General features: G+C 52.6%; 1 protein-coding gene across 1 annotated transcript; it reads left to right on the forward strand.

The window, feature by feature from the left end:
- Positions 1-358: 358 nt before the first annotated feature.
- SLC44A4 (solute carrier family 44 member 4) lies at positions 359-13,887 on the forward strand (the record flags this gene model as incomplete). Its single annotated transcript, XM_084259358.1, has 21 exons — positions 359-398; positions 2,216-2,264; positions 3,267-3,340; positions 3,475-3,553; positions 5,730-5,829; positions 5,909-6,034; positions 6,180-6,240; positions 7,684-7,768; positions 7,848-7,931; positions 8,197-8,432; positions 8,537-8,636; positions 9,236-9,328; positions 9,578-9,680; positions 11,738-11,988; positions 12,081-12,175; positions 12,274-12,377; positions 12,469-12,542; positions 12,765-12,835; positions 12,936-13,030; positions 13,104-13,188; positions 13,748-13,887. 21 exons carry the CDS (start codon positions 359-361, stop codon positions 13,885-13,887), a joined length of 2,145 nt encoding a protein of 714 aa, XP_084115484.1.
- Between the last annotated feature and the right edge of the window lie 261 nt (positions 13,888-14,148).

Genomic DNA, 14,148 nt, shown 5'->3' on the forward strand with positions numbered 1-14,148 from the left:
CGGGAAGGGTTGTAGGGGGACCACTGTCAAGGGCTAAAAAGCAAATGCACGGTCATCTTCACTAATCTTCTGCAGGAGGGTACAGGTGTGAGAGCTGAAGGGTTTTCCGTAGAGCCTGTCAATCCCTTCAGGCCGCAGTTCAGCCCCACCCCCCTCGCAGCAAGCAGCCCAGAGCACCTGCCCCCAGCTGGGCCTTCCCTCCCACCTGCTCAGAGCTGTGGCTTTGCCGCTGTGAAGAAGGAACTGGAGAGTGTCGGGGACCACAGGTGGAGGTGGGGCTGTGACGTGTGGGAGGGCGGGGCTGGCAGCAGGTAAGTCGCCAGGTCTCCCAGGCTCCAATCACTCCGGAGACTGAGCCATGAGGGGGAAGCAAAAACAGGACAAGGACGAGCTGTACGGTGAGGCTGAGGCCGGGACGGCAGAGGGAGGGGGTCTGCTGCCTGATTTGTGTGACTACGGTCTAGCCACTGGGAGAAGAGCTGGGGGCGTCCTGGGTCTCTGGTGTGTGCGTGGGGAGGGGCGGGGGAGGAAGGCGGGAAGCCAGCTGATGGAAAGAGGCGGCATCAAGAGTCCAGGAGGAGGATGCAGTTCAGGGACTGTGGGGTGTTGCTGGGGAGACTTCAGGCACTGAAATGGGTCTCTGTAAGGAGATGGGGCTGCAGCGGGTAGGGGCATCCTGGCCTGACCGAGAAACAAAGCCAGAACAGCCCGGTCCCGAACAGGGGCATGAGGCTCAGGCTGGGAGTGTCATGTGTTAAAGAGTCTTTGAAGAGTGAGGTCAGGGCCTGGCCCCCTGTCCCAAGGAGCAGCTGGGGTCTCTGAGAACTTTCAGGCTGAACTCTGGGTCTCTGAGGGGTAAGGAGGGGGGGTCTGACTCTCAGGGGCTCTGTGAGGAGGGGCAGGCGGGTGGGTTCTGCTGGGGCCCCTGTGAGGAGCTGGGGCTATGCAGACAGGGCTGGGACTTGCCTCTGAGTCTTAGCAGCGGGAACCAGCCTCTGGTTCTTGAGGAGTAGGGGCAGAGGTCTCTGGGCTTCCTGGGAAGGGTAAGTAAGACCTGAGGGGAGAGGGAAAGAGGCCTGTCCCCAGAATCTCTGTGAGGGACCAAAGCGGGAGCCTGCCCCAGGGGTCTGAGGATCAGGGCTGGAGAGGCCTGAGGGAAGCGTGAACTGGGACCAGCCATTGGGATCCCTGTAAGAAGTCAGGACTAGAGGCCTGCCCGCAAAGGTCCCCTGGGGTTTGGGAATCTGGAGAGGAAGAAACCCAGAGGCAGGGGGCCAAGGGAAGGAGGAGTGAGATTCCCTAGTAGACTTCCTGGAACAATTTTGGGTCAATCATTGACCTTATGTCTGAGAATCATGGAGGGACAGAGTCCAGAGCTCCTGAGGAAAGTGGACCCCACCCCTTTCTACACTTGCCCAGCTCTCTGCCCCACTCCCTCTTAGGTGCCCACTAGGCCCTGGCTGCCTGGCCCCACCTCCTCCCTGTGTGTGTACTTAGGGAGGACCAGGAACAGGACACAGCCACAATCTCAACGGCCTGGCTCAGGTGTCACCCTGAGTGCTTGCCCAGGGATTGATAGAGGTCCCTTCCGGGTGGGGGTCTACAGGGGCTCCCTAGTTCCCCAGGCTCTCCCAGAGCTGGTGCCTTTAGCTTCAACTTCTTTCCCCACTGCTTCAGGTGACCGGGTAGAGGCAGGGCTGAGGCAGATGCTGGGAGGAGCTGTGACATCCCTGAAGGGGCTCATCTGTGCCCCTTCTGTAACCTGGGCAGGCTACTGAGAGGGAAGAGGGGCTGGGATGAGGGCATGGGGGTGTGGAGGCACTAACAGCACTAGAGTCAGAGTCCACATCCCAGCCGGAGGGAAACCCAGGAGAAATGACCAGGGTGGAGCGGGAGGTGAAGGACATTCCCTGACTAACATGAGCTGACAGCCTTGAGCTGGAAATGGAATTAACCCTAAAGGTCCCTTTCCCTCCCTCCACGGACACCTGGGTAGATTTCACTTGAGCAGAGCTGTTGAGCTGCCAGCTGGGCCTGGATCCTACTTTTCCTGACTTCCATTTCCCCTCCAGCCAGCCCTGCCCCTGTCCATCTCCTTCCCCCAAACTCCTAAGGGCCAGGGGGGATCCCAGGGGAGGAAGGATTTTGAAAGGATGGGAAATGAGGAGAGACCCTCTCAGTACCTCACTCTCTACACTCCTCCCCATACCCTCAGGAAAACCAGTGGAATATAACCCCTCCTTTCGAGGCCCGATTAAGGACAGGTGAGTTCTGGGCCCTGGCTCTGCAGGTAGCAGTTGGGAGGGGCAGGAGGGAGATGGGTCTTAGGTTTGCTTTGTACTACCTGGAAAATGGTGCATGGGTGAATCGGTGGAGGAAATTCTATGGGGACCATACCTGAGTAAAAAAAAAAAAAAAAAGCAAACATCATTTAAAAATGAACAATGATGTAAAATAGATATAAATAAATAAAATTTTTTTAAATGGTGAGAAATTTGTAAAAAGGAAAACTCCTGCCCCAAAAGAGTAGTGCCCAGGGGCACTGTCATGTGTGGACACAGGGGCCTCCTGGGGCTGATGATGTTTCTTGACCTGGGAGCTGGCTGTGTGGCTGCACGCCCCTCGGGAGAGTCCATCCAACTGGGCCACATGAGTGTGCGCTTTCCCATGTTATACTTCAGACAAAAGTGGACCCACCAAGAAAAGGGTTTTCTAAAAAATGGAATAACGCCTACCCACTTTCCAGCAACGCCCAATTCTCCAACTGTGACTACTTATGTTATAGGGCAGCCCCGATATTGAACGGGTTGCCTGGGCTGTGGGTCCTCACCCGCGCGCTTAAAAGGGACTTATTAATACTCCACTACAGGCACACACAAAAGGTTAATAAAAGGTTTATTTACAAGGGAAAAGGAAATAAGGAAAATGTACAACTCAGGGAGCAAATAGGGAAATAAAGTCTTTAACGCGTCCTACCCGATCCGCCGACCTGGAAACCCAAAGGCACTCTCAGAGCTGGCCAGACTGCGAGCTGGCAGAGAGCCAAAATGGGGGACCCCTCCAAAGCCCACGTGTCTGGCTTTATACCAACCTGGCTGCTTAACCCCACCCTCAGGTCCCAGCCACCTTCCCTTTGGTGGGGATGGGATTTGGAGTTCCCAGTGTCTTTGGCTTTGGCCTGGGGTGGGGGTGGAGTCCACAAAGCCTGATGGAATTAGCTTTAGGACATCATTTTCCCCCTAACAGTTAGACCCCATTTTCTTCAGGAGCTGCACAGATGTCATCTGCTGCGTACTCTTCCTGCTCTTCATTCTGGGTTACATTGCGGTGGGGCTTGTGGGTGAGTTTTCAGCTTTGCAGAGCTGGGGCTGGGGTGAGGGTCAGTAACCCAGGGAAGGGTCACACTTACACCCTCCTCTGTGATTCCTCCTTTGTGGTTCCGCTTTGGTGATTCATCTGTGTCTGTGTCTCCAGCCTGGGTATATGGAGATCCCCGACAAGTTCTGTACCCCAGGAACTCCACTGGGGCCTACTGCGGGATCGGGGCAAACAGGTGAGTACCAAGGCAGGAAAATGGGGCAGGAGACACACAAGGTAGGTGATGGGCACCCAGACTCCAGATTATCCAAGCTCTTCCACACACCCTCCCAGCCTCCTGGAATGTCCCCACTTAAGACCGTGTTGAAAAGTCCTCAGTACTGGGCAGTTGGCTTCTGAGGCCCCCCAGAAATAGGGAGGCAGTGTCGTGTGGGGGAGGGGAGCAAGTCTCCCTTCCTCTCTTAGTTCTTCTAGACTGGCAAATAGACAAATTAACATCAGACAGATTGACAAGAGAAAAAAAAAAAGAACATTTAATAATATGTACAACTCTGGTATTTATGGGGGAGACCCAGCAAAAAAAAGGTAACTCTCCAAAATGGCTTGTTACCTCCTTAAATAACTTTAATTAAAGACAAAGGAAATGGGGGGGAGGGGACTTGAGCTGATCATTATGGGAGGTCACGGGGAAAGGCACTGTGAACTAGGGTAAGACTGTTATGCAGATTTAAGCTGCTGCCTCCTGCATTGATGAGGGTCAGAGAAAGTAGGCCTTCCTGTGGGGCCCGGCTTCCAAAGGGAGACTTCCCTTTACACATGCAAATGTCTCTTATTAAAAGGAAACCTCCACCCAGCTTTTAAAGTCATTCCTTTGAAATAATCCTTATGCCCAAGAGACTGTCTTTGGGGCTAGCAAATTTTGTGTCTCTGCAGTAGTCATGGTTCATTGCTGCATGGACTTTGAGTTTAGAGATTGGGTTGGTTCTGGTATGTGGCGTTGAACAAGTTATTCAACCTCTCTGGGCTTCGATGTCCTCATCTGAAACACAAGGATGGTCCCAGAAATGATACTGGGGTTTTTTTGTTTGCTTTTTATTTTTTTATTTTTTATTTTTGGTGTGCAGGAAATGCTCAATAAGTAATAAAAACCTCTAACATTTTATGGTGTTTACTATGTTCCAGGCAGTCAGTGTAGTTTACATACACAAATTCATTTAAACCCTACAAGGTAGATACTGTTGTTTTACACATGCTGGGACTGAGGCTGTGAGCATTAAATGGTTTGCTCAAGGTCATGAAACTGGATGATTGTTTGGCTCCAAAGTTCAAGCGCTTAAAGATCTGTAAACAATCGAGATGCTGATTTATTCTAGGGAATTTTTTTTTTAAGATTTTTTTATTTATGCATACAAGAACTGGGGTAAGGCCTCCCTGGTGGCTCAAGGGGTTAAGCAAGAGCACTGTGAAGCTGTCCACAGCCTCTGCAGCATTAGTTCAATCTCTGGCCAGCCAGGGAGCTACCTACATGACACGGCAGACCTCTCCTGCCTCGCACGCTACTCCCCTCAGCAGTGTATTTCAGTCAGTCTGCCTGTTCTGTTCCCCATTCTGTCTTTGGTGAATCCTCTCACTCCCCACACCTCTGGCTTATACCCCAGTTCTTATATGCATAAATAAATCTTTAAAAAGAACTGGGGTACAAGCCCAAGGTGCAGAGGGTGAGAGGATTCACCAGAGACAGAGGGGAGCAGAACAGGCAGACTGACTGAAATACACTGCTGAGGGGAGTAGCAGGCGAGACAGGAGAGGTCTGCCGTGCCATGTAGGTAGCTCCTGAGTTGCCAGGGATCCAAACTCATGCTGTGGATAGCTTCATAGTGCTGTGCTTAACCCCTTGCGCCACCAGGGAGGCACTATTCTAGGAAATCTTTCAGGCATCTTCGTACCTTTCCAGCTTGACTGAGCTTCTTTTTTTTCCTTTTTTTTTTTTTTAAGATTGATTGATTGATTGATTGATTGATTGATTTATACAAGCACTGTACAGTCAGAAGTGCGGGAGGGTGAGAGAATTCACCAGAGCCAGAGCAGGGAGCAGAGCAGGCAGAAGGACCGAAGCACACTGCTGAGGGGAGCAGCAGGTGGCAGGAGAGGTCTGTGCGCCATGTGGGACCCTCCTCCGGTGGCTGGGGAGCAGCCGGGGATCAAACCGGCGCCGCAGAGGCTGCGGGCAGCTTCGTAACCCAGTGCTCAACCGCTGGACCACCGGGGAGGCCCTTGACTGAGCTTCTTGAGGCCAGGAGCTGAGTGGTGTACCTCGGTCATATTGACTCCCTGCCCTGGCCGTCCATCCCCCGCCTTCTCCTTGCTCTGTTAGACCAGGCCCTGATGCTGGTGCTTCTTCCCCTCTGCAGAGATAAGCCTTATCTCCTGTACTTCAACATCTTCAGCTGCATCCTAGATGCCAACATCATCACAGTAGCAGAGAAAGGCCTACAGTGCTCCACACCCCAGGTCAGAGCCTGCAGACAATCTCTGCCCTGATCTCCAGGGGGCCTAGCCACCAGTCCCCCAGCACGCTTTCTGCCCCCAGGTATGCGTGTCCTCCTGTCCAAACACTGCATGGACCGTGGAACCCAGTCAATACTCAATGACAGTCAGGGAGGTCTTCTACGCTGAAAACAGAAATTTCTGTCTGCCTGGGGTACCCCAGGACATGGTAAGCACTGCCCCCAATGTCATCACTGTCCCCAACAAGGGGCACATGGCAGGGAGTGCAAGAGGGGTTGGGTAGGTGATGGTGGTGGTGGTGAGCAGTTCACTCCTTCATCTGGCTGTCTGTCTGTCCTCTCTCCACCCTCCAGAATGTGATGCGAAGCCTGAGACAGGAATTCTGCCCCAGTTTCCTCCTCCCTTCCAGTCCAGGTGAGAAGCTGCATTCCTTGCTCAGGCATCATCTAGTACAGTATTTTTATTGCTCTCATGAGGAAACCAGGCCCAGGGAGAATAGTTGCGCACAGCTTCATTTTCGTTTCTGCTGCAGGAAGATCCTAGTGTTTATTGTGCCAGGCGCTGGGGAGAGACACAGGGAAGATGTGCTCCCTGCTTGAACTAAGTGCTAGGTGGAACGATTGGGGTCTCCACAAAGATCTCATGAAAACATGTGTGGAGACTGTGCACACAAATACATCCATGCACAGGGAACAGACTGGAAGGGCTGAGAGAATGTTCACCCAAACGGTAGATGTGAATACGGTTGCATGATGGAATCCCACTAATTTTTTATTTTTTTCTGTGTGCTCTTCTGTACCATAAATCTCATTTTTTTAAAGATTTATGCAAGAACTGGGGTACAGGCCAGAGGTGTGGGAGGGTGAGAAAATTCACCAGAGACAGAGTGGGGAACAGAACAGGCAGACTGACCAAATACACTGCTGAGGGGAGCAGCGGGCGAGACAGGAGAGGTCTGCCGCGCCATGTGGGACCCTCGCCAGATGGCAGAGATCGAACCGGCGCTGCAGAGGCTGTGGACAGCTTCACAGCGTGGCACTCAACCTCCACCAACTGCCTGCACCACCAGGGGAGGCCCATAAATGTCATTTTTAACAGAAAAATTTGAAATTACAAAAAAGTCTTCCAGTTTGCTATAGAAGTAGAATAGAAAGTAGATTTCGATTTAAATTCCACCGCTTTCCAGCTGTGTGGCCTTGGGCCAACTGCGCAACCTAGCTGAGCCCTGTTTTCTCATCTTTAGACTGTAAATGCCAGAGCCAGCCTGCCTGGCAAAGTTGCTGCCGTGAGAGTGGAGGTAAATGACCATGTAAGCACAAAATAGGTGCCGCAAGAGATGGGGATGGGGTGAGAAAGCTTCCTGGAGATGGAATTGAACAGGGAGTAATGGCTGGGATTTCTGGAGGCAGATGAGTACTCAGGTGCAACAAGAGAGCAAGGGACAGAGGTGAGGGAAAGTCAGCCAGTCTTGAACAGGAGAGTCTTGAAGCCTGGCCATGAGCCTCCAGAGGTGTCTGAGCAAACTAGAGGCCTGGAACCATGAGATCTGCTGGGCCATGGTCTCCCTGGCACGAAGGCAGGTGGATCAAAGGGTGAAAAGTTTGTGAGGCGGAGGCAGAGAGGATGTCTGAGCTCAGACAGCGGCAGGGAGGGGAAACTCCACAGGGCAAGAGTGCCCTTCCCCATCCCCCCCCACCCTACCCCCAGTTTGGCTGTGGAATCAAGAGCAGTCCTCTGAGGGAGGCAGAACTCATCTTTCCTTCCTCCTGCATACACCATGAACTGGGGTGGGGGCCAGAGATTTTCAAGACAAAGCTCTGGGCCCTCCTACCCTACAACCCGGTTCTCTCCATCCAGTTATGGGCCGCTGCTTTCCATGGATCAATAGTACTGTTCCTGAGCTCCCAGGGATCACCAACGCCACCATCACTCAGGGAATCAAGTGGGTATCCCCCAGATCCCACATCTGCTCGCACTCCTTCCCACCCACAGTCCCCTCTGACTCTGTCTCTCTCCAACAGTGGGCTTTTCAATGACCTCAATGCCCGTGACATCAGTGTTAAGATCTTTGAAGATTTTGCCCACTCCTGGTATTGGATTCTTGTGTGAGTCCCCAGATTCCCCTCCTCTTGTCCTTCCCTGCTCCCCTTTCGATCCTCTATCGCCAGCTCAATGTCTGCACAGAGACTTGGACAGGGGAGGAAGGAGCCAGAGCTCGGAACAGACCCCAAACCTTGCAGAATTTATAAGAAAAAGAGGTTCTAATATGGAGATACTGGGGGATAGGCAATGGCATTTGGGGGCCTCTGAAAAGGGAAAGCTTTAGGGGACTTGGGGTGAGCCTCACCTACTACTCCACTCTGCCTGCAGCGCCCTGGGCGTGGCTCTGTTCCTGAGCATGCTGTTTATCCTGCTTCTGCGCCTAGTGGCCAAGCCCCTGGTGGTGGTGCTCATCCTAGGGGTGCTGGGCGTGCTGGCCTATGGCATCTACCACTGCTGGAAGGAGTATCAAGAGCTGCGGGACAAGGGTGCCTCCATCACCCAGCTGGGCCTCACCATCAACTTCAATGCCTACTTGGACGTTCAGGAAACCTGGCTAGTGGCCAGTGAGTGCCCTGCCTACCTCCCAGCTGCTTGTTGCCCCAGGGCTGCCCTCGGTCATGGCCAGACTGGCCCCGACACCAGCCCCTGTTTCCCTGTCTGCCCCCAGTGATCCTGCTGTCTGTGCTGGAAGGCATCCTGCTGCTGATGCTCATCTTCCTGCGCCAGCGGATTCGCATCGCCGTCGCCCTCCTGGAGGAGGCTAGCAAGTCAGGCCTGCCTGGGAAGGAGAGGGGGCACAAGCGGGGTGCCAGGCTGGGGTCAGGGTGCCTGGAAGTTGGCAGGAGCCCTGGAGGAGAAAACGCAGACTAACGCCACAGTTAATATTGCTGTGTGACAGCCTTTCTGCGTCTCCGTTTACCCATCTGTAAAATGGGGGTAATAAGAGCTCCTACCCTGTAGCACTGTCATGAAGATTGCATGAGCCAGTGTCACCTCCCTCTGTAGGGGCTCTGCTAGTGGTGTCCTTAGGGCGGCAGTGGTGGTTGGGTTGGCAGGAATCCAGGTGGGAAGAGAAGCGGTAATTTGCTCCCAACCAAGATTTGCCTGCCAAATGGATCAAGTGCCACCCTGTAAGAGTTCTTTTCATGTCTCCCCGAAGTTGCCCCATGGGACTTCTGTGACTCTCGTTTCCTTGCAGGGTCTCTTGAACCTGATTTGTTGGCCTTAGTTCATTCAGTGAGCACCTATTGTGTGGCCAGCTGGGGGGAAGGAGCAGGCCCTGGCAAGGGCAGAGTGGGACCAGTGCCAGGGTCAGCCCCTGAGAGCGTGGGTGGGGGCCTGGGGCCATGCTCTCGTCTCCCTGCAGGGCTATTGGACAGATGATGTCCACCGTGTTCTACCCACTGGTCACCTTTGTCCTCCTGTCCATTTGCATCATCTATTGGGCCATGACCTCGCTGTATCCTTTACCCATACCCCTGGAGTCCTGGGGGTGGCAGGGACAGGCAGAGCTTGCCCACACAGCTCCTTCATGCAGTTGAAAGAAAGCAGGTGCCCTTTCTTCTACGCAGACATGGCCCTGGACAGAGCTGAAGGAGAAAGAGCTGGCTTTATCCATGAACAGCCTGCATGAGTGCCTGGGAGGGCCCCCTGGGGAAGAGAACTGGGGAGACCCCATATCACAGAACTTTCCTTGACTCCACTGTGGGTACCTGGCCACATCAGGGCAACCCCAGTATGTCGTACGTGTGCCCAACACCAGCTTGCCTGGCTGTGAGAACCTGATATTGAATGAATCTTGTGACCCTCGGGTGAGAGGGTTGGGGATGGATGTGGAGGGGGCACCAGTAGGGCTTAGGGAAACTTAGGGGTCAACTGGCCCAAACCCCTTGTACAGAGAAGACTGAGGCCCAGTGAGGGTAAGATCTCACCACAGGCCCCAGCAGAGGCAGCAAAGGAGGGAGTCATTCCGAGGCTCCAGGTCTAGTTCTGCTACTGAGTCACCCACTGTAGGGAAGGAAGGGAGGCTGGAAGGAGGCATACGGGTGGGGGGTGGGGGGTGGGGGGGAGGGCCCTGTGCAGGGAGGTGGACAGCAGAACTCCCCACCCCTCCCCACCCCCCGCCCCCGACATGACATTCCTCTGCGGTCCACTGATCTGTAAAATGGGGCTAATCATAATACCTGCCCCTCAGGGTGTCTGCGATGACAGGACAGGGGCACATAAAGTGCTTCATACAATGCCTGGCATCTGATAAGAGCTGATAACTGTAGACCGGTTTTGTTGAACATGTTTTGGGGGCACTTGTTATGTTGTTGTGTTTCCCTCTTTAGGAACACAGTGCTAGGCTCTAGGCAGGTGGGACTTCCTGGGGCCCTGGGAGAGAAGCTGCTTCCCCAAACTCTCCCCATTGACACTGGATTGCTAAATATTGACTGTCTTCAAAGTTGTCGCTCCTCTGAGCTGGGGCAGTGGTCTGTGCCCCCCCCCCTCTGGTAGGGGAAAGAGGCTCCCTTAAAAGTCTGGGGGACCCACTATGTGCCAGGTACCTGTATCAAAAGTCCTAAGTACCTCAGTTCTTGCTTTCAACCCTTCCCAGGAGTAGAGAAGACACAAAGCCACAATTACAAAGTACAGTATGTTTTCTGAACATTAAATTTCAAATATACTCGGTTTCAGCAATTATCAAGGCTTTTGTCACATTTGCTGGAAAGTTTTTATTTTGAAAAATTTCAAACACTCACAAAAGAGAATTGCTGTTCCTTCCACAACCTACAACTTTGCACGAAGCTGGCTTCATCTACCCTCTCCATCTCACTGGAAATTTTTTTTCCTCTCTGGAGTTTTGTTTTTTTTAAGATTGATTTATTTATGCATACAAGAGCTGGGGTACAGGCCAGAGATGCGAGGGTTGGGGAGGGGTGAGAGGATTCACCAGGGACAGAGTGGGGAACAGAACAGGCAGACTGACTGAAATATACTGCTGAGGGGAGCAGCGAGCTAAACAGGAGAGGTCTGCTATGCCATGTGGGTTGCTCCCTGGCCAGCCGGGAATCGAACTGGTGCTGCAGAGGCTGCGGATTGCTTCATAGTGCGGTGCTTAACTCCTTGAGCCACCAGGGAGGCCCCCTCTCTGGAGTTTTTGAAGGCAAATTCTGGACATTGTCATTGTGTCTCTTCACCTGCAATACAACAGGATTGAATCTCAATACTTAAGGATTTTTAAAAAGCACAATCACTACCCCATTAGCACAACCAATAAAATCAACAGTAATTCTTTGTTATCTTACAATTAGTGTCTTTGGGCCTCCCCTGGTGGCACAGGTGGTTGAGCTATGAGGCTGTCTGCAGCCTCTGTAGAACCGGTTCCATCCCAGCCAGCTAGCGAGGGACCCACATGGCACAGTAGACATCTGTCTCACCTGCTGCTCCCCTCAGCAGTGTATTTCAGTCAATCTACCTGCTCTGTTCCCCACTCTGTCTCTGGTGAATCCTCTCACCCTCCTGTGCATCTGGCCTGTACCCCAGTTCTTGTATAAATACATAAATCTTTTTTAAAAAAAATTAGTTTCTTTGATTTTGCTAGAGACTGTTTTGGTTGAAGTCGCAGAGGCTGCACTGGGAAGGAATTGCTGCTTGAGTACAAGGGAGAGCTAGGCCTTGGGCACTCTGGCCCTTGCACCACTGAGGCTTGGGGAGTTCTGCACATCAGGTGGCTGATAGAAGCTAGTCACACTGACACCATAGGCAAGCTGAACCAGTGACACTAGAGAGGCAACTCCTGAGAGGGGAGGCTGCCACTTCCCCCCCTCTTCTCTGGGAGAGAAGAGCTGGTTGGGAATGAGTCTACTCTTTCAAAACCCTCCAGGTCCCAATTAATAATTCCTGCCCAGGAGCGATTTGCGTCTTCCAGAGCTACACATCCACAGGCCTGGTACAACGTACTCTCTTCAACTTGCAAATCTACGGGGTCCTGGGGCTATTTTGGACTGTGAACTGGGTGCTGGCCCTGGGTCAGTGTGTCCTGGCAGGGGCCTTTGCCTCCTTCTACTGGGCCTTGCACAAACCCAAGGACATCCCCACCTTCCCCCTGTGCTCTGCCTTCATTCGCACACTTCGGTAAGCAGGGGGGATGCTGGGAATTGTGAGCCTGGGTAAGCGTGGGAGTCACAGAGGTCCTGAGGCTGCATCTGACCACCTAACAACTTCAGTTACCACACTGGCTCGCTGGCCTTCGGATCCCTCATCCTGAGCCTTGTGCAGATAGTCCGGGTCATCTTGGAGTACATTGACCACAGATTGAAAAGTGAGTCAAGGTCCAGGGCTGGAAAAGACCAGGCTGAACAGCTGTATCCTTGAGGGATTATCGGGGACCAGAGACCAAATGTGACCCCTGATCCCCAGGAACCCAGAATGCTCTAGCCCGATGCATTATGTGCTGCTTCAAGTGCTGCCTCTGGTGTCTGGAAAAGTTTGTCAAGTTCCTGAACCGCAATGCATACATCATGGTGAGCCCCATGTATAATTACTTGCTCTGGGCCCCTTGACCCAGTCCTGGGCAGCTCATACAGGTAACTCTGAACTTTCTACCTCACCCAGATCGCCATCTATGGGAAGAATTTCTGTGTCTCAGCCAAAGACGCCTTCAAGCTGCTCATGAGGAACATTCTCAGGTCAGGCTGCTCCCCACACTGTGGGGTCCCCACCACAGATCTCGTACCCGAGGCCGGTTTTGTGGCCATGCTATGCTCAGAAGAGCCTCAAGCTTGATTTATTGCTCTGCTGAAATGTGAACAAAGTTTATTTTGCACTTTGTCACGGCAAATTACATAGCCAATTCAGTCTCCAGCCTTGCCTGGCCTCTCACTCCCAACCCACCCTAACTCCCTATATAGGGTGGCCGTGCTGGATAAAGTCACAGACCTGCTGCTGTTCTTCGGGAAGCTACTGGTGGTTGGAGGTGTCGGTAAGGACCAGGGCTGGGAGTTCTGGGGACAGGACAGGGGTGCTGGACAGTTAAAAAGATCACATCAGCAGCAACACTGACCTCCAGACCTTTCCTGCAGGGGTCCTGTCCTTCTTTTTTTTCTCCGGTCGCATCCCGGGATTGGGCAAAGACTTTGAGAACCCCAAACTCAACTACTACTGGCTGCCCATCATAGTGAGTGTCTCCCATCTCTGCCTCACCCTCCCAGCTCCCTCAAAGGAATCCTAACAGCCCTCATGTCTTCCAGACCTGTATCCTGGGAGCCTATGTCATCGCCAGTGGCTTCTTCAATGTTTTCGGCATGTGTGTGGACACACTCTTCCTCTGTTTCTGTGAGTGACACCCTTAATCACCTCCCCCCAACATCAAGGTGATTCTAGAAATAATGACTTTATGAGTTAAAGGAGCTTGAGGGAGCCTCTTCTGTCATCCTCAGATATGGAGGTTGGGGAAGAAAGGAGGAAGTAAGCTCTGGGGCAGGCAGGCTCTCCCAAGAAAGTATTCCAGGGGAGAGGTCTCTGGTATCTTCCAGAAAATCTAGAGTAGAAGTTAGCAACAATAGACTTCCCAGCAGGTGGCTGTAGTGAGAAAGGACTTTCTTACCCTACTGCATCTATTCATTCAGGGTTTGGTTTGTAACAGGCTCTGTGCTAAACTGACCCGCATTTCCTCCCCTACCCCCACTCCGTCCCCACCTACCCACCTTACAGATAAGGAAACTGAGATTACATAACTTGCTCAGTAAGTTACAAAACCTGACCCATACATAAACTGCCGATGATGGTGCAGTCTGAATAGAAACCAGGCATTTGAGTCCCCAAGCCCCAGATTTTCCCAGGAGAGTAGGGATGATCCCCGAGGGTCCTTTCTAACTGGTCTGTGTTGGCTCAGTGGAAGACCTGGAGCGGAACGACGGCTCCCAGGAGCGACCCTACTACATGTCCAAGAACCTTCTGAAGATTCTGGGCAAGAAGAATCAGGAGAACTCTGGGGACAAGAAGAAAGACTCTGGGAATAAGAGGAAGAAGTGAGAGGCATCACCCTGACCCGGGGCTGTTTCCGCCTCCCAGCTTCACGCCACAGCCTTCCAGATCTCCATTTTGTAGTAAAATGATTTTATTAAAGAATGATATTTTGTTTTCTCAAAAAGTCTGGGACGTTTTTATTAAAAAAAATAATAATAATAATTATTGCGCCTCCCCGGTGGCGCAGCGGTTGAGCGCTGGGTTGCGAAGCTGCCCGCGGCCTCTGCGACGCCAGTTCGATCCCCGGCTGCTCCCCGGCCATCGGAG

Source organism: Talpa europaea (assembly GCF_964194135.1).
Source record: "Talpa europaea genome assembly, chromosome: 2".
In the NCBI taxonomy this organism is placed as follows: domain Eukaryota; kingdom Metazoa; phylum Chordata; class Mammalia; order Eulipotyphla; family Talpidae; genus Talpa; species Talpa europaea.